Source organism: Anser anser, assembly GCF_964211835.1.
Source record: "Anser anser genome assembly, chromosome: 15".
Classification (NCBI taxonomy): Eukaryota; Metazoa; Chordata; class Aves; order Anseriformes; family Anatidae; genus Anser; species Anser anser.
In genome coordinates, this window is record NC_139736.1 from 12,440,562 (window position 1) to 12,464,637 (window position 24,076).

Sequence of the window (24,076 nt, forward strand, 5' to 3'; positions counted from 1 at the left end):
AAGAACGGCTTCATCTGGCAAAAGCCTGCCTGCGCAAAGCAATTACATAAAGCGCAGCAAAGCAGCCTCCCAGCAAGCCGGGGTGAGGAGCTCCGCGGTGGCTGGGACTGCCTCTGCCCGCACGAGCAAGCACAGCTCCTGCCCCAACGGCGTGCCACGATCGCAGGACTGCGTGCAAATCGCCGTTGTGCTGGCACACAGAGGTTTGACCTGCAGAGCCTGTGTTTTTTGGGCTGGGGACATAAGAGTGTGAAAAGGAAGAGGGTTAAGGGACGAGGTTCACATTAAGTAACTTGTTCCCGGTGGTGCTGTGCCTGAGACCCGCAGGGTGTGTTACAGAATGATTGCTGTGCTTTCGCCCTTGTCCCCCCCCCTGCTGTCTCCCCCCTTATAAAAAGGTTTTGATGCAGCCTGGAGAGGTAGAAAAATAGATGGAGACATCTACCAGCATGTACCACCCAGTTTATTTTACTTTAATACCACGTCGGGGATTTTGTGGACTGCGTTGCTTTTCCCCACTTTTACTGGGACAAAGTGAAGCTCTCCCACACTTGCTGCTTGAAGGTGCTGTGGGCGCACTTTCCCCCAGAGCTCAGTTTATTATTTCCCAGCTCTCACGGGCTGGGAGAAAGGCCGGGAAGAGAGCCCCATCCCTCCCGCGGGAGGGCAGCGTGCCGGGCGAGCTGTGGGGAGCCGCTCATCCTCTCCCTCCTCTCCGCAGAGCCAACGCTCTCGAGGAACAGCTGAAGGAGCAGGAGCTGAGAGCCGACCAGACACTCCTGGAGGAGATCAAGAAGCAGAGGGAGCTGCTGAGCAAAATGGAGAGGGAGAAGAGCATTGAGATCGAGAACCTGCAGGCCAGGTAGGGCTGGGGCAGGGCTGGGTGGCGGCAGGTCTCCCGGACCCGCACGGCCGCTGGTGTCTTTGGGGAGACAGAGTGTGGCAGAGAGTGACCTGAACTTGGTTAAAGGTGCAGCTAAAGTCAATATAAACCCTGAGGTTTGGCTGTTTCTGCTTCCTCACCTTTGTCCCAAAATCAGGCCCCTCCGTGAACCTGGTCTCAGACTTATTTGGGTTTCCCTGATGCAGTTTAGTCTAGCTCGTGTTCTCCTTCCCTGGGCCTGCCCCGCAGTGCACGAGCGCAGATGTTGTTTGTTAGCGCTTCTTCACATGAAAGACCCGTGGAGCTCTGATGCTCAGATGTGAGTCGCTTCTTGGAAACAAGCAAATGTCCGATCCTGCTCCCAGAAGCTGCAGGGGTTATGGACCTGGGCAGGCGCAGGTCGAGAGGGACGGCAGTGCTCTCCCCAGCGAGAAAGGAGCAGGTAGTGCGGCACGAGTGGGCCGTGGCTGCAGGCTGCTTGGAGGAGCAGGAGGGGTACTGGGGCAGAGCTAGACCCCTGCGTGGGAAGGAAGAGTTGTGACACAGGTGGAGTCCTGGACCCCTAGGGTTCGTATAACCTCGTGGCTTCCCAAGGAAAGAGTAGCAGGGGAGATAGCTCCATGTATTTGGCAGGGTTTTTTGTTGATGGGGTATTTTTTTCTGCTTTTCCAGAACAATTACTGCTATTGCTCAGCCCTTGCGGTAAATGAAAAATTACTGAATTTCATTTTTTATTTTTTTTTAATTGGGCTTGTGGTAGGACAGTTACCACAACACGTGGATGGGATGTTACTTTACTGGGAGAATGCAAAGCTGAAGCCCTGTCTGAGCCCCTGCTCTGACTGCCCAGGCAAATTTTGCTTTCTGGTGCCCCGTGCTGAGATTTGCCCATGGACACCGATGAAGCCTTTGGGCTAAAGAATTATATTCAACCTAGTTGAGGAGAGCATGGCACTGGACAAAAGACTCGCCTGAAATTGTGTGGATTCCCCCATTTTCCCCTGCGAATGGCAATAGTGGAAATCTCCGGGTTTGCACTGCAGAGAGAAATCACTGCTGGCTTGCCTCCAGCAGGTCCTGGTTTGATATTCCTGATGATGTTTCAACCAAGTCTCCTGCACTTGGGAGGTCTGGGTGAATTTCTGACACATCTCTGTTGTTGCAGGCTGCAGCTACTGGATGATGAGAACAGCGAGCTGAGGTCCTGTGTCCCTTGTTTAAAAGCCAGCATCGAGAGGCTTGAGGAGGTGAGGACGTGCGTGTGTGTGTGTGTGTGTGTAAGAAGGGTCTCTGCCCTCCATGCTGGGGCTGCCGTCAGAATTAGCAGCACAGACACAGTGGCGGCATCGCTCTGTGCTGGCCGCTCTGTTCCTGGGGCTGTGCCTGGGTCCCCACCTGCCGCCTCACGTGGCTGAAGCTGAAATTCTCATTTGCACAAAGGGCCTTCGTGGGGTCTGCTTTCTGGGACAAGGAAATCCTTTCAGAGCTGCCTCTGTCTTGCAGAACCTGCAAACCTCACCCTGGGCCAGAGCCGTGCCTTGTTGCTCTGCAGGCAGGTTTGCACCGCCTGGCTAAAAACCTGGGCTTAAAACCCTGCAGAGCCTCTCCTTGTGACAGCAGCAGAGCCTCAGCCCTGGCGGGGCTGCTTAGGAGGGGACTCGTGCCCTCTTGTGGAGGCTCGTCCCCAGCCCTGCAGCGGGGCCGGGGCAGTCCGAGGGGGGAGAGGAGCGGGCATGGTTTATCTGCTTCCTGCCAGGCAGATACGCTGTCACCAGGAGCTGTGTGCCGAGGCTTCAAAGCGCTGCCTTATCTCCCAGACCCTCGCCCCCGCTCAGGGCTCAAGGCCGTGCATCTGCTGCCGGGGCGGAGGCTGCCCGAGGGGCTGCAGCCTCCCCAGGGCTGGCCGGGAGCCTTGGTTTGGGAGGGGGCGTGGGTTAGGGTCCCACATCAGGCCCAAAGGTCCCGTTGTGTTTCTGCTCACGTTTGTGGCGCATTTAAGATTAAAACTGAAGTCAAATCAAACCTCTCTGCCCGGCTGAAGGCCTCCAGCAGTTCATCCATTTGCGGTCCGTGAGCCCGCAGGGCATCGCTGCGGCTCAGCCTCCGCCTGACGTGGCCAAGGCGACGCTGCCTTCGTCTGCCACGGCCGTGTAAACACGGTGCATCGAGGCCGGGGATGGGAGAACCGCCGTGGGTCTGGGGATGAATTTCTTGCCTAGGTGTGTCCAGCCACGCGAGGGTTGTTTTGATCTTTAATCCCTCTGCAGAGCAGCGCTGCTTTTCTCCGCAGTTAAATGTGATTAACCAGCGATGAGAGGCGCAGTCGCTGCCCCTCCCTGCCGAGGAGAGAAGCCCTGCTGATGGACTGCTGTCTTGTTTGGTGCCAGAAATCCGGATTTTGTTGTCAGTGCTGCATTCCTGCTTGCACGGTGCCTTCGGTGCTGTGCTGCGCAGCACTGGGGCACCCCAGCCCGGGGATCAGAAAGCCAAAACCTCCCTCGCAGGGAGAGCCAGGCTGGAAGCCCCGGGGTGAACCGGTCGTAGAAAGAGAGGAGCTGCTGTACAGGGACGTGTCCTGCACAGGGCTGTTGTCACCAGCAGGTGACAAGCTTCCCACACCACCGCCAGCCCCAGCCAAGGCGAGCTGGGCTGCGTGTTGGTTTTACTGCCTTGGTCGCGTTCGTGCATGGGTCAGTCCTCAGTTAAGTTCTTTGCTGTCTGACACAAGGAATGAACTTCCCCGCAGCGGCAAAAGGTCCTGGATTTCTGGCTGGTCTGCAGTTCAGACCTAAGGAGCCCAAGGTCTCTCGTTGCCCTGTAGCCCTCGTCCAGCCGTGTCCCACCCCGGCACGGCGCTGCCCCGGCGCAGGGACTTCGCCGTGCGGTGATCGCTGCCGCGGTCATTCGCCAGTCCTCTCTGCAGAGCTCTCCTAGGAGCACTGTTTTAGTCCGTGGCTCTTCTTGAAGCACTCGTGCTCTGCAGCCCTCAGACAGCAAACGAGACGGCCGCGGGCAGCGCGTCCGCAAGGGGAGCGTCCCCGCAGGGCTGGGTGCGCCGGGCCCTGGGGCGAGCGGGACGAGCCCTGGCAGCCGGGCTCTGCCTCATCGCCTCGCGTGTCGCTGCAGGAGAAGCAGAAGCTGCTGGATGAGATCGAAGACCTCACTGTGCAGCTCACGGAGGAGCAGGAGAACAAGAGGAAGATGGGGGACAAGCTGAGCCAGGAGAGACACCAGTTTCAGAAGGAGAAGGAGTCGACCCAGGAGGTGAGTAGAGTTTCGTTGCCTGCTGCAGCCCTGCCCTGCTAGTCCCCCCCGAGACAGGGGGAGTTACAGGGGAGCTGGCTTCAGCAGCCTCTCCAGAACCAGCTGTAACTATTTGTAGAGCGTTGGGTCCTGCCTGCGTGGAGAAAGGTAGTGCAGCAGCTTAACTGTGTAACATTTGTCACTTTTGCCTCCGTTAAAATTCAACTGAGCATGTTTGCCTGCGTCCACAGACCCGTTTGGGCTGTGCCAGGCTGACCAGTTCTCTCCTGCACCCAGGGAGCTGTGGCAGCAGCACGTGGAACCAGCAAGCGCTAGCGAAGGGGAGGAGAGGGGTACGGGGCTGCCTGGGGGAGAGCTCCCAGCTCATCTGTGCTTGGGGGCAGAAATAGAGCCCCCCCTCACCTCCTTCCAGGTGTCTGCTTGGTAGTTCCAGCTCAAACAGCGCTTGCTGTTCTGGTAGGAAAGGAGCTTCGGGGCTCAGAGTGGAAATTGTTAAAATTTTGGTGTTGCTGAGAGCACTCGGGTGAGATGGGGATTCACGGCACTGCCCGTGGCAGCTGTCGGAGCAGCCCTGTCTCCTGCTGCAGAGCCCGAAGGGGAAGCTGTGTGCCCCCCAGGCAGTCTGTTAATCCTGCTGCAGCAGTCGGTGGGGTAGCTGCAGCTGGGAGACAGCCCGTGTGTCGCACCAGCCGCATCCCGCGCGAGCTGTCGGACCCGCAGAGGCTGCAGCACTCAGCTGTCCCCTTCCTTTGTGCTGCAGCTCATTGAGGACCTCAGGAAGCAGCTCGAGCACTTGCAGCTCTTCAAGCTGGAAGCTGAGCAGCGGCGAGGCAGGAGCAGCAGCATGGGGCTCCAGGAGTACAACAGCAGGACGCGGGAGACGGAGCTGGAGCAAGAGATCAAGCAGCTCAAGCAGGTACGGGCAGCTGGGCAGGGAGGGAGACGGCTTGGCTGCGTGGTCTGCGCAAGGGGATGACAGTTCCTCGGCAGACCAAGGAGTGCCCGGCTCCTTGCTTGGTGCATGCTCCCCTCTGAGGAGCTGGCCATGGGTCCAGCATCCGGCAGCCTCTTGCCCTGCTCTGGGACAGGAGAGGTGGGATCCTTCCTCTGAAGGACACCATGTGTACGCAAGAGCCCCTGTACGCTGTGTCCCCTGGATCTGCCCGGGACATTCCATGTTTCCTAAGGTTCTCCAGGCTCTCCTGAGCCAGAGCCAGGAGACCGTGTGCTGCTCCTGGTGTTCTGGGAGCTGCTGGGTTCAAGGACGGCCCTGCCTTCCCCAGCTGCGTGATGGGGGTTGAACGGGTCTGCTGTGGGGGCACCACGCAGCATCTGATACCTGTTCTGCTATGTCAGATATCACATCAGATATCTGATCTGATGTCTATTGCGAACAGGATAACAGGAACCTGAAGGAGCAGAACGACGAGCTGAACGGGCAGATCATTAACTTGAGCATCCAGGGAGCCAAGAACCTCTTCTCAGCCTCCTTCTCCGAATCCCTGGCGGCTGAGATCAGCTCGGTCTCCAGAGACGAGGTAGGTGCCACAGGGAGCTGCTTTGCTCAAACTGCATCTCCCCAGGGTGGCTGGGGCTTCTCCTCCCCTCTCAGCCTGGCAGGAACTGATGTGGCGGTGCCCGTGGTTCGGCTCACTCCCCAGATTCACCTGGAAGCTGTCAGGAGCAAAGAAATACCCATGCAACAATTTAAAGAGCATTTGGGACTTCCCGTGCCTGCCAGCCCTCGTTCCTGGGAGCAGGGGAAGCTGCTCCCTTCCAACCTGCTGGTACTGGCAGCGCCACTTTGCCTTCCTCTCCTGGGATGCAGCAGCAGGCACGGGGTGTGCCTGGCTGCCTGTAGGTTTCTCAAAAGCCCAGGCAGCTGGGACATCTACCCTGGACAGCTTGGATCTTCACTTCTGCTGTGGCACATGCTGTCTCTGCTCCAGTGGCTGCACCCAGACACTTGTGGGAGAGCCCACACAAGTGCCAGAATTCAATCTTTTGAACCCTGAGGGGCGTGTAGGGAAAACACAGGGTTGTTCTGGGGGCCAGAGGGAGGTGCGGCGCTCCTTGCTTTCTCCCGTCTGGCTGAGAACTTGAAAGAGAGACGGAGGTGAGCAGGGCCAGTGGCTGAGGGCATCTCCTCCTGTTGGGCCAGCTCCAGGGGAGGGGAGGGCTGGGGGCAGCCCCAGAGAAACGAGCACGTCTGCCTGGGGCCTCTGGCTTTTCGGCCAAGCCCCACGTGCAGGGTTTGGGGAGCCTGGGAGCATCTGTCGGGGAGACTCCTTGGAGAGGGGAGAAGGAAGGGGGAACCTTCTGCCTGATGTCTGCTCGAGGGCAAGGTGTGGCCATGCAGCAAGGAACCCTGCTGCTGTCCCAGGGCAGCGGTGACCGCTTCTCCCTCTCTCTCTCCCTTCGCAGCTCATGGAAGCGATTCAAAAGCAAGAGGAGATCAACTTCCGCCTGCAGGACTACATCGACAGGATCATCGTGGCCATCATGGAGACAAACCCCTCCATCCTGGAAGTGAAGTAAGGGCGGCCGAGAGCCGCGGGCTGTGCACTCTTTGATGGGTGTGGATTTGGTGCTCTGAGAGGAGAAAGAGGGACTTGAAACGTCTTTGCTCTTGATGAAGGCACAAGGAAGCATCGCGTCGGGTCGGTGGGTGAGCCAGCCAGCGGACCAGGGAAACAGAAAACCAGCAGCAAGGCTTTGTGGTCTGACTCCGCTATTTTGAAACCCTCCTGGTTTTGAGGGGTGAAAGGGAACCTGGAGAAGAAGCGCAGGCAACGGACAGCCGCGAGGAGGACCTGTACCAGCCCCGCTACCAGCAGAGCTGGCCGGCGGCCGCGCCTGGTGGGAACTGTCCCGACGGTGGTGGCAGACCCTCTGACACACGGGGCCGACACGAGGGTGTAAGGAGGGGGTTTCTCCGAACTGCAGGGTCACGGGATGGAGAAGGAAGCGCTGGAGCTGACGTTTTCCCTTGCTGCCCTGTCCAGCCCGAGTATCTGCTTTGCCAAAGTGTCCGTGACACACTCACTCACTGGGGCAGATCTGGGAAAGAGGGAAACTTGTCCTGGACTTGTAGAATTTTTTTTTTAATTAACTTAATGCAAATGTCCTCATCCAGCTGGTGCAGTTAATCCTTGCCCTGCTGCTTTTGCTTGGGAACGGGTCACGTGCAGAGAGCTAGCTGGCTGCTTGCTCGCTCGCTGGTGGCAGAAAGAGGCAGGGGGGCGGCCGTTCTTGGCGCAGGGCGTGGGTGCAGTTTGTCACCTGCCTCCTTATTTATTTTTGCTGTCTGTGGCTCTTTTCCCTCTGCGCTCACGGCCCCGGCGTGCGACCCGGCAGAACGACCACGCTCCTCCACGTGCCCGCGTGTCCGCTGAGCTGGGGAAGAGCCGTCCCCTCCGCCCCAGCTGCGGGCACAGCAGCGCTGCCTGTCCCACCTGCAGGCGCCGGGGGAAAGGCTGCGACCACCGCGCGGGGGCTGAGCTCTCCCCGTGGCCTCCCAGGGGCCCCAGCCTGGAGCAGGGCTCTGCCGGTGACAGTCCTGGAGGGAGAGCCCGCTCCAGCCACTGCTCCTCGCCCTGGGACGAGGCGGCCGCTCCGATTTCTCAGCCCACGGCGCCGTCAGTCCGCTGGGTAGTGGAGGCCTCTGGCCAGAGAATAAAACAGCAGCTCCCTGGGAAACAAAAGCCATGTTTACACCGGACAGCTCTTGGTGCGCTGGCGCAGGCGGCCGTGGCATGGCCGTGGGGGGCAGCCGCTCACCCCGACCTGCTCCTCGCTGCTCCCAGGAGGAGGCAGCCAGCGGGCCGCCAAGGATCTGCCTTCTGTTAGTACATCGGGCCCAAAGCAGTGCTTCTTTCTCCTGCTTGTCAGGGTTTAGAAATGCCAGAGCGGTCCGAAAACAGAAGCCACGGCGATCTCTAGGCCGCTGGTTTGAGGGGGGGGGGGTGTCTTCTCCTCCCCAAAATGCTTCCGAGCGTGGCAGTGCCGAGCACGCACCGCGTCTCCTTCTGCGCTGGCGTGTTGTTAGAGCAGCCGGCGGGTGGGCTTCGCCCCGAGGGCGCGACGAGCCAGGAGCGGTGGCAGATGCCGCAGCCTTAGCCCGGGCCGGGTCCCTGGAGGCTTTGCTGCTCCCCAGAGCCACGTCCCCCCTGCCGCCGGCCCCGCGCCGAGCCCTCCTGCGCCTCTTCGCCGTGGACACCGCGCCGTGCCCGGCCTGCGGGAGGAAGCCACGTAATGTACATTTCCAGAGAAGCTTTGGGTGTAAATCAGTGTATACTTGGAGAGGGAAATTTTTCTATCTTGTAGAGTAGGTATTTTTATAGAATGAAGGTTGATCATTTTTTTAATACTTTAAAGAAGAGAGAAATGTATCTGTGTATACACAAAAGCATTATATATATATATATGTATAAATATATAAATATCGGAGATCTGCCTTTCTCGACTTGGGATCACGGATCCCCAGTTAATACAATCGTCTTTTTTCCTGTCGCTCACAAAGAGGTACTGTAACTGTAAATAAGCACCGGGAAAAAGTTTTAAGCAAACAAAGCACTGACTTGCACATTCACCATGCTTTAAAGTCCCTATGAAAAAAAAAAGAAAAAAAAAACCACAAAAAAACTGTACTTCCCAAAAATGTTCCTCTTTCCCCGCCGGTATGTGAAGGAAGTCCCAAAAGAGGCGAAAACAGTATTGTCTTAAATGATGTATCGATTCTTGTCTGATTAAAAGCTGTTACCATTCCTGCCCCCTGCCCTTCTTTCCAGCAGCTCTGGGAGGTCGCCCTGCGCCTTGGGGCCAGCGGCGGTGGAAGTGCCCCTGCCCCGGGGGGAGGCCGTGGGAGGCAGAAAGGGGCCGGGGAGGGGGAGGACGGTCCCCGGGAGGGAGGCCGAGCTTCTATGAGCTGCCCCAAAGGGCTCCAACGTGCAAATCCCCTCTGAACGACTCCAGAGCGTTGAAAGCAGCCCCGCAGTGCTGCAAACTCACCCAAGCAGCCCTGGAGCACTCGAAGCTGCTGCAAAGAGCTCCGAGTGCCTCTGAATGCTGCGAAACGCCTCCGAGCAGCCCCAGCACAGCACCCAGCTCACTGCAAACCGCTCCATCCTGCTCCAAACTGCTCCGAGCAGCAACAAAACCGCTCGGAGCATCCCTCAAACACCTCTGGAGAGCCACGGAGCGATCTGCAACCCTCCAAACAGCTCAAATGGATGCTAGGATTTCTCTAAGCACCTCTAGAAAGTCCTTTAAAATGCCTCCAAAAAAAAGCTTGAGCCCCGCCAGCTTGAGGCTGCTCTAGAAATCTGGTGAGTAAACAGCTCTGCATGGCATGGAGTCGCTTCAAGGAGCCCTAAAATACCTCTGAACAGCCCAAAACGCTGCAAGGACGGAGCTCGGGGCAGTGCTGAAGCACTTGAATTGCTCCAAGAGCCTCCTCCAACCAGCCCTGAAAGGCACCGAGGAGCTAAAACTGCTTGGAGCGGCTCGAAGTAGCTCTTGAGCTCCTCAAACTTTTACAACCCCTTGAAATAGCTCAAAATGCATTAAAAAAAAAAACAAAAAAAAACTAGCAGTTCTATAGCACTCCAAGCCTCTTCTGAATGGCTCTGAGATGTCTCAAGTGCTCTGAAGCCCTCTGTGAGGCCCCTAAATTGCCTCCAAACCCTTCTAAGATCCCTCTCAACAGCATTAAAATTTCTCAATGATGGCCATAAACTTCTCTGAGTGGTTCGAAACCTCCTCCAAAGGGCACTGAAAAGGTGTGAGCGGCTCTGGAACAGGTCCGTGCTGCTCCGCGCAGCTTTGTGGAGCTGAAAGCAGCTCCAAAACTCCTCTAAAACCCTTCTTCACCTGTGAAATGCCTTCTAAATGTTCGCAGCGGCTGTGAAGCACGCTGAAGCACTCGAGCTCTTCTGGATGTCGGCAGCGCCCAGCGGCTGTGGGCCACCCCAGCCCACCCCGGGGAGCTTTGAAGAGCTCTTAAAAAAACAGAAGTGCGTTTAAACAAACACACTTTCAATAGGTTTATGGCTTTGCGGAGCTGTCGCGGCTCCAAAACTCCTTGGGGCCACTCGGCAGCTTCTGCAACGCTCCTCGCACCGCCGCCGCCGCGCTCTGGCCCTTCTGGTCCTGCCATGGGTGCGCCGGGAGCCCCGACCCACGCGCCGTGACCCGACCGTGGCCACGGTGCCGGCCCTGCGGCCACTCCGCCGCTGCCTTCCTCGGGTTAGGCACATCGAGCCCAGCACTGGCTCAGCTCCATGGGCGAAGGCGGTGCCATAAATCACCCTGGCCTCGCGGAGCACACCGCAGCGCCGTCCAGACCCTTCCCTGGGGAGCCAGCGGTCACCTCCGAAAGCCCCCAAATGCAGCCGGGACCACACCGCGGCCGTGTCCTGCACCCCCGGGTGAGGACACGGCACCCGGGCTGCATCCACAGGCTCCCCGTGGGGACGGGGGCGCGAGGCCGCAGCCCCCAGCCCGGGCCCAGCGCAGGAATGCGCTGCAGCAGCCGGGTGTTTACTCTCGGCCGGGCGGCTGGAGGGTGGTGAGGAGCAGGGCTGGCGCTGCGGGACCCGTGTTTGGAGAAGGGATTTCCAGCTCCTTCCCTTCCACATCTGCTGCCAATTTCCCTCGCTGGGACTGGGGACGGGAGGGGGCGGCTTAACCCTTGGTGCCCCCCTCGAGCATCCCGCAAGGCTATGGGGGGGCAGCCCCTCGCCCATCGGTGCTGCCCCTTGGGACCCGCCATGGGCTGCACCCCGGGATGCTCGCGGGGAGCGCGGGTCCCTGCGGCCGGTCCCCGGGGATGCGCCGGGATGCAGGACAGGGGACGGTAACACCCAGTGGACACCCACACGCCCGGCGAGGAGGTGACAAGAGGCGGCCCTGCCTGCACCACCACGTTTTCCTCCTCTTGCTCCAAGCAGGAAATCCCTGGGCCTGTGGTGTACAGCCCACCCAGGACCCCAGCCCACCCGGGGCCCCCACGTCGAGCAGCACCAGGGCGGATGCTGAGAGCATCCCTGGAAGGGAGCAGCGTGGGGCAGGGCCGCTTGGTGACCCCTTTGCGTGGGTGCTGCAGAGCCAGGCGTGGGGGTCCCCAGCTCTGGCCACCACTCTGCACTCCCACCACGTGGGTGGCGGGGGGGGTCCTGTCCTCCTCCTGCACCCACGGGTGACCCCCATCCGTGGGGGCGAGGAGCTGCAGCATCCCAGGGCGGCCGTGGGGATGTCGGGGTCCGGCAGCGTGGGGTGGGGACAGCAGCCACGGGGAAGGGGCTGGCGGGGTTGGGACCACCGGAGCCCCCCAGGCCGGGCCCGGGGAACCGGGTGGGGGGATCCGGCCGGGGCGGGGGCGCGGGCACCGCCTCCCCCCGCCGCCCCCGCCCCCTGCAGCCCTCCCCTCCTCCCGCTCCTTTCCCCTCCTCCTTCGCCTGCTCGCCCGCACAGCCCGGGGCAGCCGCCGCCGTTCCGGACCGGGCTCCGCCGCTCCGCTCCGGTTCCGCTCCGGTTCCGCTCCGGTTCCGCTCCGGTTCCCATGCGGCGCGGCCCCGCGGCCCCCCGCGCCCATGGCCCGGCTCTCGGTCAAGGAGCACCTGGACGGGATCCTCTCCGACTTCGAAGGTGAGGCCGGGACCCCCCCCCCCCCCCAAGCCCCCCCAGATCCTCCCCCGGGACCCCGCTGCCCCCCAGACCCCACGCGGGGCTGCGCTCACGGGTGGGTGCGCGGGGCTGGGCTCGGTCCGGGAAGGGGTGCGCGGGTGTGTGTGTGTGTACACATGTATATGTGTGTGTGTGTGTGCATGCACGTGTGTAGGTACATACACACATATGGGGGGGGTGCGTGTGCGCCCCCCCACGCGTGCACGCCGCGTCCCGCGTTGCGCTCCCACCCGTCGCTGCTCAGTGGGGCCGGGCACGGGGAGCCCGATAGCACCGAGAAGTTTTTTTTCCTTTTTTTTTTTTTTCCTTTCCTTTTTTCTCTTTTTTTTTTTTCCTTTTCCTCTTTTTTTTTTTTTTTTTTCCTTTTTTTCTTTCGGCCCCAAATCCTCCCTCGCTGCTCGCCGGAGGCCGCCGCGGGTCGGGGCAGGGGCTTGGGAAGGGGCAGGGTGGGGAGGAGCGGGCGGCGAAACCTGACGCTGGGGCTGCTGCTGCCCTCGCCGGGGAGGAATGCGAGCACCTACCCCGGCCCCCCCGGGGCTGCTCCGCCGCCCCCGCCCTGCCCCTGGCTCCGGGCACCGCGGCCGGGCAGAGGATGGCGAGGGTGGCTGAGGGCTGGGGAAGATTTGGGGTAAAAGGAGGTGATTTGGGGTACACCCGGGCTGCGGCGGTGGAGAGCAGCGCAGAGTGGGGGGAGCCGCCCCCCGCCCCGTGTCCCCATCGCCCCCGTGTCCCCACCGCCCCCGGCAGCCTGGCTGCCTGGGAAATACCTGCCCGGCGGAGAGCTGTTATTAGCATCACCCGCGCCCCGGCCCCTGACCTCTGCCCAGCCCCGGGCACGGGGCCAGTGACCTGAGGAGGGGACGGGGCAGCGAGACCCAGCCCAGCCCCATCGCCCCCTGGCCAGGTCCCCATCGCCCCCCCCCCATCGCCCCCACCCCATCACCCCACTGCCCCCAGCACTGATGGGGCCACGGCCAAGCCGGGCAGCGGATGAGGCTGAGGAAGAGGAGGCTGAGGGCGGCCTCACGCCGGTGCTCGTGCCAGCACGGCGGGGAGGACGGGGCGCCGCGTGGGGCTCCCCACCGCGGGCAGCTCTCAGTGGGAGCTCTCCGTGGGGAGCCGGCACCAAACAGTGCCGCTTCGGCAGATCTGGCAGGAACAAGGCTCCCAGGGGGCCCCGCGCTGCCGAGAGAGGGAAAGAGGGAGGAAGGGAGGGAGGGAGGGGGCGGCCGCCCCGCGAAGGCGCTTCCTGCCCGCGGGGGCTTCATGGGGGTCCCGGCTGCTCAGACCCACCGCGGCGGTGCCTGGCCGGGCCGTGAGGGATCGCTGCCCCTGGGGGAGTGGGATGCCCGACCTGGGCCCCAGCTCGCCCCCCGCCACTGCCAAACGCCCCGTGGCAGGCGGCTTTGCTCCGCAGCCAGGCGCTGCGATGCCCAAAGGGCTGCGAGTGGGCGGGGGGCGTGCAGGGGAAGCGGGAGGCACGTTTGCACTGACAGGAGCCCCGGGGACGTGGCGTGGGCTGGTGGTTGCAGTTAGAGCTGTGAACCCTCCCGCGTGCTGCTCGTGGGGGAGCGGAAGAGCCCTTGGCAGGGCTGTCGCGGTCCGCAGAGGCTGAGCACGTGCCCTGTAACGTTACCGCTGCACGTAGCGATAGCACTGGCCTGCCTCGCCATCGGTAGGCTTCAGGGTTAATGCCCTGGAACACGGCAGGGATCCTCAGCACTGGTGCCCGCAGCTGGAGCTGTGCTCCTGATGGATGCAGGACGAGAGGGTCCGGCGGGGATCTGGTTACGCAGGGGCCGGATCCCTTACAGGGGAATAAAGCGGGCAGTGTGCTGCACGGGGGAGCCGGGGAGGCAGCGGCACCGGCCGGCCGGCCCGCAGATAAGCCGGGGAGAACAATGCCGTGGGGCCGGTGGCAGCGATCCGGTTTCCCATCCGGGCCGGGCTCACAAACGGCTCTTTGGCACCCGGCTGCACGGCGGGAGACTCCGGGTGCATGGGGTAGGGGGTGTCTGATGAGCTCCAGGCTCGGCCGTGGCTCTGACAATGCCGGGTGCCATCGGGTGCCACTCTCATACCACCTCTCTCTCTCTCTCTCTCTCTCTCACCCAGCGCTCAAGAAGTCGTTTGAGGCCGAGGACACAGAGGATGTGGACGAGGTGCCCGGCTCCCCTGCTGCATCCCCATTGCCCTCGGGTGCCGTCGAGAGCCACCGGTTGCTGCAGCCCAGCCCCGCGCCCCGCATGGGCACCGGCCCTAGCCCGTCCCACAGCCCGCTGCTGCGGAGCCGGCTCAGCACCAGCCTCGCCGCCAGCCAGGGCCCCGGCGGCAGCGGCATTGCCCGCGTCGCCTCCTTCCAGACCCGCCCGGGGCCGGGCAGCGATGGCGAGAGCCTGCGCAGCTCCTCCTCCAGCCTGGAGAGCCCTGCGCCCTCCCAGCCGCCAGGTGCCCCCCCGGCCACCAGCCCCGGCCTGAAGAAGGTGCCGTCCCACAGCAGCGTCTTCCCGGCGGAGCCGGAGCGTCCCCTCCACGTGGCCACCGGCCACGGCTCGCTGCCAGCGCTGGACCTGCACATCGCCGAGGAGCCGGGGGTCCCCCCATCGGCCTCGCGCCCCCCGCTGCCGTGGGGTGCCCGCAGCCCCACCGCCCAGCCCCGTGCCCGCCGGCCTTCCTCCCCCTCTTCCTCCTCTTCACCCACCGAGGTGGCCCCGGGGCCGCCCCGGACGCAGCTCAGGGTCTGTCTCAGTGCCAGCCCCCGCCTGGCCCGCCCGCCCCCCTGGGGCCTAGGGGACACCACCCTTGCTGCCACCATGGCCACCGACCCCGGCGAGGCTCTGTCCCTGCTGCTGCCCCCCCAGGCAGCCCCCTTCAAGCTGGTGTCCCAGCCACAGACGGTGCAAGTGAGCTCCCAGCCCACCTTCCTCGGGGGGCTGGTGCTGATGTCGGGGACCCCAGCAGCACCAAGGGATGGTGGTGGCACCAGTCCCCCCATGGGGAAGGCCTCCAGTGCCAGCTCAGAGGGGCCGCAGGGGCCCAGTGAGGCTGCAGACGGCTGCTGCACCCCAGGGACGCCAGAGCACGGTAGGACTCGCTCCCCTCTGTCCCTCTCTCCCATCCCCACCGGGACCCCTTGCTGTCAGTGAGCCCCGTGGTGCGCTGTGTGCCCCGGTGCTGGTGCCACCTCAAGCCACCCCGGCTGGTGCTGGGGACGTGGCCATGGCAGTGCCAGGCTGGCCCTGAAGCACCCGCTGGGGACACTGCCACTGTCACCAGTCCCCACCTGCATCCTTCTCAGTGCCCAGTGCTGCGGGGCCGGGTGCTTCGGGGCTCAACCTGGCACGGCTCAGCACGGCGCGTGGCAGGGGGGCCGCACGGCACGGAGCCGAGCACGGTGCTGGCAGCGCTCCCATCCCGCCCGGCCCTGGGGTGCCTGGCGAGCTTTCCGCGCCACCCCCCGGCACTAATTGTTTTCCCCGGTGCGGGGAGACAGGTCGGGACACATGTGCTGCATCCGCCACAGCGCCGAGCGCCGGGGCCGTGCTCGTGCCTCGTATCGCTGCGATCTTGTCCCGCGTCCAGCGCTTTCTTCCCTCCTCATCCCTCCTCGCCTTGGCACGGGGACAGATCCTGTTGCCTCCCTTCCCGCAGCGGCCCGGGGGCGGAGGAGGTGGCGGGGGGCCAAGGTCTGCTTTGACATGCTCGCACCACCCGCGCCCCGGGAAGGGTGGGGAGGAAGCGGGGCCGCGGGGCCCCCCCGGCAGAGCCCCAGCGGACCCTCCTGGGGTCCCCAAGCCACCGCTCCCGTCCCTAGGCTGTCCCTGCACCAGTGGCTTCATCCGTGCCAGCGGTGTGGTGCTCAATGCCCACGTGCCCAGGCTGCAGCTCGTGGCTCTTGGTGTCACCCATGGGATGTGGGACGTGCCCGTGGCCCCGTGCCACCCCAGGCAGGGCCCCGCGGTGCCAAGTGTCCCCTCACGGCGGTGGCAGCACGGGGCCCCCAGGCGCGGGGCACGGCCGCGTCCCTGGCGCTGCCTCCCACCGCCGCCTGCCCAGGCGTCCGTCCCCGAGCACGGCGCGGCCCCGGGGATGGAGGGAGGACGCCGGGGTGGCCAGGGCACGGCCGCAGCCGCCGGGGCCGCCTGTTTACATGCCTGGGGATCATTGCCTGTCTCGCTCAGGTGCCTTGAAAGCCGCCGTCGCCGGGGCTCTAAGTACTAACGCTCGCGAAGGCATCCATACATCTGCTCCGGGCTGCAGTGAATCATCCCGCAGCAATGCCCGTGGCCGAGCCAGCCTGGCTGGACCCGAGCTGGGGGGGACACAGCAGGGTCGGGGCGCTGGTGACGGGATGGCCGAGCTGGGCCTGGCTGGGCCAGGCTGCGGAGCGGGCGCAAGCCGGAGGGCAGCGTGTGGGCACCGGCACCGGGACAGAGGCTCCTGTGCCGGGAAGAGGTGGGGACGGGGCAGTTCCTCTCCCGGGGGACACCAGGGCCTGAGCCAGTGGCACCCATGGGTGCACGCAGCCACAGTTTGCCCTGGGTGTTGGGGGCTGTTAGTGGTGTGCTCGGGCCCGCTCCCCTTTTCGGGAAGCGCTGAGCTTCACTTCCACAGCCGCCGTGTTTCACTTCCACACCGAGCGCCCCAATCACCCACGCAGGGCCCCAAGGCGAGGAGGAGGAGGAGGAGGAGCGGAGGAGGAGCCGTGGGCTGCAGCCTCCCTCCTGCCTTGCACCCCAGGAGCCATTCGGCCCCGGTGACCAGCTCGTGGTGCAGCGGCACGGCCGGAGCCGAGGTAGGGGCGGACAGAGGCGCGCAGGGAGGCCGGCGGGCACGGGGTGCTGGGGCAGGGCGAGCGCCCCGGTTCCCGTATGCGTGGTGGGCAGGGTGCTCGGTGTCACGGCAGGGTTTTGGTCCCTGTCACTGCAGCAGGGCCCCATGGTCTCACTTCCTCTTCTGCTTGCAGTGGGCGCGCGGCACCCGGCCCAGTGCAGCTCCACGGCCAGCCCGGCTCCGGGTCCGACCACGGACAGGGCTGGTCACCGCTGTCCCCTCAGGTCCTGCATGGCGGTGGGAGCGGTGTTTCTGGGTCACGCTCGGCTGGGTGAGGACCAGCGGTGGCATGGTGGGCACTGTCACCATGGCACGGCCACCACGGGCTCTTGTAAGGGGCGGGGGGTCTGCACCCCAAAACCCTCCATCCCCGCACCACAGGGGCTGGCTCACTGCGGCCGCATCCTGTGAGCCTTTCGGCCGCGCTCCCCGCGCCCAGCGATGCTCAGCTCCTTTCCCATCGCCGCCTCCCGCCACCCTCCACCCCTGTGAGCTTATTACAGGCTTCTCCGGCCAATGTGCCGATTAACCCCGCATCAGTAATTAAACCATTCCGGGATACCACGGACCCGGGCTTACTTGTCCCTGCCTGGAAAATAAACCATCCTAAATGAGCCCTGGAACAGGTCCGTCTACAGGGAGCCATTATCCTGGGCCACATGAAGAGATAATGAAGAGCTCCCTAATGGCCCCACATGGGCCACCCAGCCGCCGCGCTCTCGGCCGCGGTTTCTGGCGGAGGACGGCGGGGTCGCCTGCGGCACCGGGGGGCCGGCGCCCTGCCGGGGGGCTGTGGGCGCAGCACCCAGCAGCTCCACGTGGCTCCACCCGCACCCCTCCGGCTGTTTGTGTCTGCTCGGCGCTGCCGCCGGCACGGCACGGCATGGGGCAGGAGGTGACAGCCGTGCTGGCGGCCCCTGTGTGGGTATCGCAGCCCCGGGAGCCAAGGGTGCAGGCGCTGCGCCCTGCCTGCGGTGGCCGGGCCCCCTGGGGTGGCGATGGGTGGCGGCTCGTGTGGAGGTGGGAAAGCTTTGTGGGGCGCCGGGGGTGTCCCCTGCTTGGGGGAGCAGAGGTGAGGTGGGGACACGCGGGATGCTCAGGGCTGGCCCAGCTCCTCCTGCCCACGCTGAGCTCGGGGTGGCTGCGAGCGGGTGGCACTCGTCCTCCTGGTTGTGGCTTGGGGACTGGGGGTGGGGGCACCACTGGGGTGGCTGCAGGCAGTGGCTGCGTCGCTTGGTTCCGGATCTGTCCTGGCAACCTTGGGGACAGGGTGGGGGCAGGTGGGGGTCCTGGCACCGCATGGTGCTGAGGTGGGTTGGGGGACACGGCAGGACGAGCCCCCCCCAGCTCGCTCCAAGCACCCACGGGAGCAGGCGCTGCTGCAGGCAGCACCCTGCCGCCCGTCCCGTCCCCCCCCCCGCCAGCTGGGTGTCACGGCTGTCACCAGGAAGTCCCGGGCTGTTTTGACATTTCCGAGGAAAGCCCCAGCCAATGCAGCCAAGGGCGCTGGGGTGCCATGGGCGGATGGGAGCTGGGCCATGCCAGGTTTGGAGAGAGAAAATCTCCCCCCGGGAGGATGGCATGCGCAGCACCCTGGGGTGCTGCCCGGCTGCTCGCCAGGCCATGCAGCGCTGCTGTCCCCATCCCTGCCACCTTCCCGGTCACCGGCTGCATCCTGGCAGCCACAGCGGCTGATCCCGCACCTCCCAGCAAGGTGGGCTCGTGCCCACTGGTGGGCATGGGGCACCCGGTCCCCCCTCCCCGGGACGCACAGCACTGAGCGCATCGCTCCATCCGCCTCCCAGTACTGCCGGGGCAGGCCCTGCGGGTCCCTGTCCCCAGGACACATGGCACATGGCTGCGTCGGCAGCTTGGGCCGGCGGCAAGCTGCTGCTCGAGCCTCGCCAACGCCAAGAGATGGCTGGCACATATGTGCCAGGCGGGGAGGCTGCAGCGTGGGCTGGGGGACGCAGGCGCCGTGGGGCACTGCGGCAGCGGGGTGGGCAGTGCCGGGCGTGGGGGTCTCCAGTGCTTCCCCCACCACCGCCCGGTGCCAGGTGGGTGCCCCGGAGACAGCCCTGGGTGCCCCAGGGCTGTTGGGGGTGCTCAGGGGCCACCCACGCCGTGGGTGCTCAGGGTGCCGTTTGGGGGTGGGGGCGTCGCCGTGCCGGGGTCCCCGTTGCTGCTGGCTGTGTTGGAGGCTGAGCTCAGAACGGGCAAACTCGGTGCATGGGCGGGGGGCGGGGGAGGCAGGGTTATTGCCATGCTGGGCATGTGCGAGCGCAGCCGGGCGCCAGCCCGCGATTGAGCCCCGGAGGGGACGGGACCAGGCTGCGGCGCGGCAGTGGCCAGGGGACGGGGACACCCACGGTCCCCCCCCTCCCCGTCCCCAGTCAGCTGCGTGGGAGCGGGGCGCTGAGCGGGGACTTCGCGTCTCAGAGGTAGGACCCGAACAATGGCCGTGCTGGGAGGGAGGAGGAGGAGGAGGGCTCGGGGGCCCCTTGAAGCTGCCACACAAAGGGCTGGGGTGGGCGGAAGGCAAGGGGCTCTGGCTGCACGCCCGGCAGCTCTGGTCCAGCTGGTACCCGGTGGCACCGCGGTGGCACTGCCACCCTTCACCCTCTCGGGGCTGGACACGCATCTCGGTGCTGGCCCCCGTGGCGGTGCCACCGCCTGCGCTCCCCTCCTGGGTTACAGGTGCCTGGTGCAAAGCAGGGTCCGATGCTGTGCCCGGAGCCCCCCGGTGCACACCAGGGCTGCACCACGAGGTGCCCGCTGGCCATGGCACGGGGTGACAATGAAGGATGCTGGTGGCTGGGACTGGGTGCCGGTGCTTGTGACACCATCGCTTGCCGAGCTGCGGGTGGCATCGTGGAGGACTCGGGCGGATACGGGTGCTCGGTGGTCCACACAGGGGCAGAGTCGCCCCAGTGATGCCGCTAAGGGACGCCCACGTCCCCTCTGCCCGTGGTGCCGGGGGGGCGGCGCGCCCCGTTGCCGAGCTTTGCCTCGCCAGCTGCCAGGAATGCACTGGGGCTGCGTGCCCGCCGGCGCAGCTGCTGCTGGGGTAACGGCGGTGGGGCGAGCAGCAGCCAGCCCGGGTGTCCTAACGGGCACGGGAGCAAGCTGAGGACGGGGTTTGGGGGCGTCCCTGCTCCTCAGCAGCCCTGGGCTCACCCCGCGTTCGCCCCCGCGCAGGGAGCAGCCTGGAGCCACAGGAGAGCAGCATGGAGGCGCCGGCCATGCTCGAGGAGCTGCCCCCCGGCGCTGCGCCCGGCAAGGGGGCGCATGAGCTCTTCGGCTACGTGGGGATCGAAGCCGTGCTCGACCAGATGAGGGTCAAGACCATGAAGACGGGCTTCGAGTTCAACATCATGGTCGTCGGTGAGCGCTCGCGGGGCTGGTGGCTGGAAATGTGATGCCACTGTGTGGGGGGAGGATGGGAAAAAGCAGGCTTTTAACAATAAATTGGGGAAGGATGAATCCCGTAGCGTGATACGGTGGTGATGCTTCCCGCGGCACCAGGAGCTGGGCAACTCATCCCAACCTTGGTCCTGCAGGACTGGGATGCTCCTAAATGGGTACCGAGGCGTTATCATAGGGAGAGGGGTTATAAATACCGTCAGAGGGGACAAAGCGGAGCTGCTGGTGTCCCCGCAGGGCAGAGCGGGCTGGGGAAGTCCACGATGGTGAACACCCTCTTCAAGTCCAAAGTGAGCCGCAAAGCCTCGCAGCCCAGCCAGGAGGAGCGCATCCCAAAGACGGTGCAGCTGCAGTCGGTCACCCATGGTAAGGCCACCGATGCGGTCGTGTCCCTCAAACCCTGGGGAGAAGCAGGGGAAGCCTCCTCAATGTGTGGACCCCGCTGACCCCACGTGCCCCGTAGTCATCGAGGAGAAGGGTGTGAAGATGAAGCTGACGGTGACGGACACGCCGGGATTCGGGGACCAGATCAACAACGAGAACTGGTAGGGCGCAGCCGGGGGTGGGGGGTGGCAGCATTTTGGGTGAGGTTGAGCCCCCGCAGGGCTCTCTGATGCCATCCCTTCATCGCCAGCTGGGACCCCATCATCAAGTACATCAACGAGCAGTACGAGAGGTACCTGCGCGAGGAGATCCTCATCACCCGTAAGAGGAAGATCCCGGACACCAGGGTCCATGGCTGCGTGTACTTTGTCCCCCCCACAGGCCACTGGTGAGTACCACCGCGGTGCCCCCAGCCCTGCTGGCACCCATGGGTGCTGCTGGAGGGGCAGCAGGGTGACAGACATCCCTATCAGGCTGAGGCCCCTCGACCTGGAGTTCATGCGGAGGCTCAGCAAGATTGTCAACGTGGTGCCGGTGATCGCCAAAGCCGACACGCTCACCCTGGAGGAGCGGGCAGAGTTCAAGCAACGGGTGAGGACACCCCCGGGGGGCTCCTGGTCCTGACACCCCCCCCAAGCTCAGCCCAGCACCATCTCACACCCCGTGCCCCGCAGATCCAGCAGGACCTGAAGGCCCACGCCATCAGCGTGTACCCGCAGGAGGACTTCGACGAGGACCCGGATGACAGGTTGCTCAACAACGTGATTCGGGTGAGGGCCAGGACATGCTGGCATTTTGGGGGCTGGGGGGAGCACGGTGGCACCCCGGGGTGACCGTGCACCCCTGCGCCCGCAGGAGAAGATCCCGTTCGCCGTGGTGGGGGCGGACCAGGAGCACCAGGTGAACGGCAGGCGGGTGCTGGGCCGCAAGACCAAGTGGGGCATCATCGAAGGTAAGGGCAGCCAAGGGGGACCAGGGTGCCACCAGGGGGGCCTTGAGGGCAGCAGCACCCCTGGGTGCACCCTTACCTGGGTGGGTGCTCTCCCCACGGCGTGGGGCTGTGCCCGAGCTCTGGTGGCCCCCAGCTGGCCCAGGACGTCCCCACAGCCTGCTCTGTCTTGCCTTGCAGTGGAGAACCCGATGCACTGCGAGTTCCCCATGCTGCGGGACCTGCTCATCCGGTGAGCCGGGGGGAATGGGGCTGGGGGTGCCCAGGACCCTGCTGGAGCACCCCAGGGTGGGGTTGGGGGGGGGACCCCCAGCCACGGGGGCGGTGTGTGACGGTGACTTGGTGCCCTTCCTCCTCGCTGCCACCCCGGGCAGGTCCCACCTGCAGGATCTCAAGGACATCACCCACAACGTGCATTACGAGAGCTACCGCGTGCGGCGGCTGAACGAGAGCAACCGGGTGGCGCTGAGCCCTGCCAACGGGCTGCCGGGCAAGGACGAGGACGACAGCAACCTCTGAGCCCTGGGACCCCGGCCCCCGTGGCGGTGCCCGTCCCCTGCCCCACCAGTGACTGTGCTGCCCCGTGCCACCTCTGCCGGCTGGGGACGGACCCACGCCCCCCCGGCATCACCTTCCCCTGTCCCCGGACACCTCGGCAGGTGCAGGGGGACGCTGTGCACCCCCCCGGCCCACGCTGGTTCAAGGATGTGAGCAGAGGGGGCTCCCAGGGTGTCCCCGTCCCCAAGTCACCCCCAGCCTCGCCACCGGGCTTCACCAGGATCCCCCGAAGCCTGCTTGGCATTAAAGGTGAAGCCGGAGCCTTCAGCATCCACCATCGTCATCCTCCCCCTGCCACCCCCTCCCACGGCGCTGTCCCTGGCGGTGACAAGGGGGCAGCTGGCCAGGCGCAGGGCGGGCGGCCGGTGGCAGCGGGGCTGGCGGAGCGCGGGTCCCCTCCCCGCTGTCACCCCACCGGCCCAGCCCGGTGACGGCAGCGGGCGCACCCGGACTTTGAGCCGCTTATCGGGCCACGGCCGTGCCCACAGGGAGCGGCGGCAGCACCCAGAGGTGTGTGGGCTACACCCAGCTGCTCCCCGCTGCGTCACCCCCTGGTGGGGACCCCGGGCCCCCTCCCTCCCCCCTTCATGGGGACATTTCCAAGGAGCCCCCAGGATTTCAGGGTGCAGCACCCCGAAATCCTCACCTGCAGCACCGGCAGGGCGTGGGGGCCCCCTGGGTGCTGCTGGGGTGTGGGAGAGGCCCCTTTGCGCCTCCCACCCCCAGGGCAGGGCCCGGGCTGGGTGCCAGCACCCGCCCCCCCCCGAACCGTCACCAGCAGTGCCGGCCCCGCGTTAATGATCCACCCGCCGCGCCGCCGCCCGCCCCGAGCAGCCGTGCGGGGCCGTGGTGGGGACGGGGACCGGGGTCTGTGGCGCGGGGACCCCCGGGGATGTGCGGGGGCCGGCGGCCGGCGGCTCCCCACCGCGCGCCCCACCCCTCGGTCCCGGCACGCAGATAAGAGCGGCAGGCGGCGGCGGCCACTTCCCGGCGCTCGGCGTGGGAGCTCGGCGGGGCCATGGCGTTGGTGACGGTGAACCTGCGAGCCGTCACCTCCTGGGTGGGCATCGCCCGGCTCTTCGCCATCCTGCTGTCCTGCATCTCCTTCAGCCTGGTGGCCTCCACCAGGAACTTCGGGCCCCCCTACGGGACGTGGTGCATGTTCAGCTGGTGCTTCTGCTTCATCGTGACGGTGCTGATCGTCCTGCTGGAGCTGCTGGAGCTCTACCCCAAGCTGCCCCTCTCCTGGGATGACTTCACCTCAGCCTTCTCCATGCTGGCGGCACTGATGATCTTCACCAGCTCGGTGGTGTTCCCCTCCGCCTTCATCACCAGCCCTTGCAGCAGCAGCTCCTGCATGCGCCAGGCGGCCGCCACGGCCATGTCCTGCCTCTGCTTCCTCGCCTACGCCCTCGAGGTGGGGCTCACCCGCGCCAAGCCGGGGGACATCAGCAGCTTCCTCTCCACCGTGCCCGGCCTCCTCAAGGTGTTTGAGGCCTATGTGGCGTGTCTCATCTTCTCCTTGCTGGATTCCTACGGCTCCCAACCCGGCCTGCAGTGGTGCGTGGCCGTCTACTCCATCTGCTTCATCGTCACCCTCCTCATCATCATCTTCACCATCGGCCGCTGCCTCAGCTACATGCCCTGCCCGCTGGAGAAGGTGCTGGTGGCCTACAACGCGCTGGCCATGGTAATGTACCTCACCGCCATCGTCATCTGGCCCTTCTACAGCTTCAACAACAAGAGCCGGCCCAGCTCCTGCGGCGCGAACTGCTCCTGGAACAAGCACCTGGGGGTCACCTTCCTCACCATCTTCAACTTCCTCGCCTACCTTGTGGACCTGGTCTACTCCACCAAGATGGTCTTCATCAGGACCCCTTCCTGATGGCGGCGGGGCGGGCGCGGGGCCGGGCGCGGAGCTGAGGAAGAGGCAGGATGCCTCGGAGAGCTCCTTCCTCCCGGCCTCCCCCCTGGGCCGGGGGGCAGCGGTGGTGCTGGGGGTGCCGGCGGGGGGGGAGCAGGTTGCGGGGGGATCCCGATGGCCTGGGGGCGGGGGGGGCTTTGGGATTAAATTGGGTCATTTTTCAGTTGTTTCT

At 64.9% G+C, this 24,076-nt stretch overlaps 3 protein-coding genes across 6 annotated transcripts in view; all 3 read left to right on the forward strand.

Annotated features, from left to right (window-relative positions):
• RAB11FIP3 (RAB11 family interacting protein 3) overlaps positions 1–8,918 on the forward strand; it is a 73,026-nt gene extending 64,108 nt beyond the window's left edge. For both annotated transcript variants that reach the window (XM_083800526.1, XM_083800525.1), the window contains 6 exons: positions 722–862; positions 2,049–2,130; positions 4,010–4,147; positions 4,908–5,063; positions 5,545–5,685; positions 6,572–8,918. In XM_083800526.1, the coding sequence (XP_083656652.1) occupies positions 722–862; positions 2,049–2,130; positions 4,010–4,147; positions 4,908–5,063; positions 5,545–5,685; positions 6,572–6,685 (772 nt within the window). In that variant the 3' untranslated portion in view covers positions 6,686–8,918. The remainder of the gene's footprint in view (positions 1–721; positions 863–2,048; positions 2,131–4,009; positions 4,148–4,907; positions 5,064–5,544; positions 5,686–6,571) is intronic.
• Positions 8,919–11,588: 2,670 nt separating this feature from the next.
• On the forward strand, positions 11,589–24,071 carry SEPTIN12 (septin 12). 3 transcript variants are annotated; one of them, XM_083800517.1, is made up of 13 exons: positions 11,589–11,794; positions 13,949–14,917; positions 16,494–16,628; positions 16,800–16,937; positions 19,865–20,050; positions 20,327–20,455; positions 20,553–20,634; positions 20,724–20,861; positions 20,947–21,064; positions 21,148–21,243; positions 21,329–21,425; positions 21,603–21,654; positions 21,797–24,071. In XM_083800517.1, exons 1-13 carry the CDS (start codon positions 11,740–11,742, stop codon positions 21,939–21,941), a joined length of 2,340 nt encoding a protein of 779 aa, XP_083656643.1. In that variant the 5' UTR covers positions 11,589–11,739; the 3' UTR covers positions 21,942–24,071. The 3 variants fall into 3 exon arrangements, with proteins under 3 accessions (XP_083656643.1, XP_083656644.1, XP_083656645.1); XM_083800518.1 differs by lacking the exon at positions 16,800–16,937 and having other exon boundaries at positions 11,592–11,794; XM_083800519.1 differs by lacking the exons at positions 16,494–16,628; positions 16,800–16,937 and having other exon boundaries at positions 11,593–11,794.
• On the forward strand, positions 22,999–24,071 carry LOC310882169 (myeloid-associated differentiation marker-like; the record flags this gene model as incomplete). The annotated part of the gene is made up of 1 exon (XM_083800547.1): positions 22,999–24,071. One exon carries the CDS (start codon positions 22,999–23,001, stop codon positions 23,863–23,865), a length of 867 nt encoding a protein of 288 aa, XP_083656673.1. The 3' UTR covers positions 23,866–24,071.
• Positions 24,072–24,076: the final 5 nt, after the last annotated feature.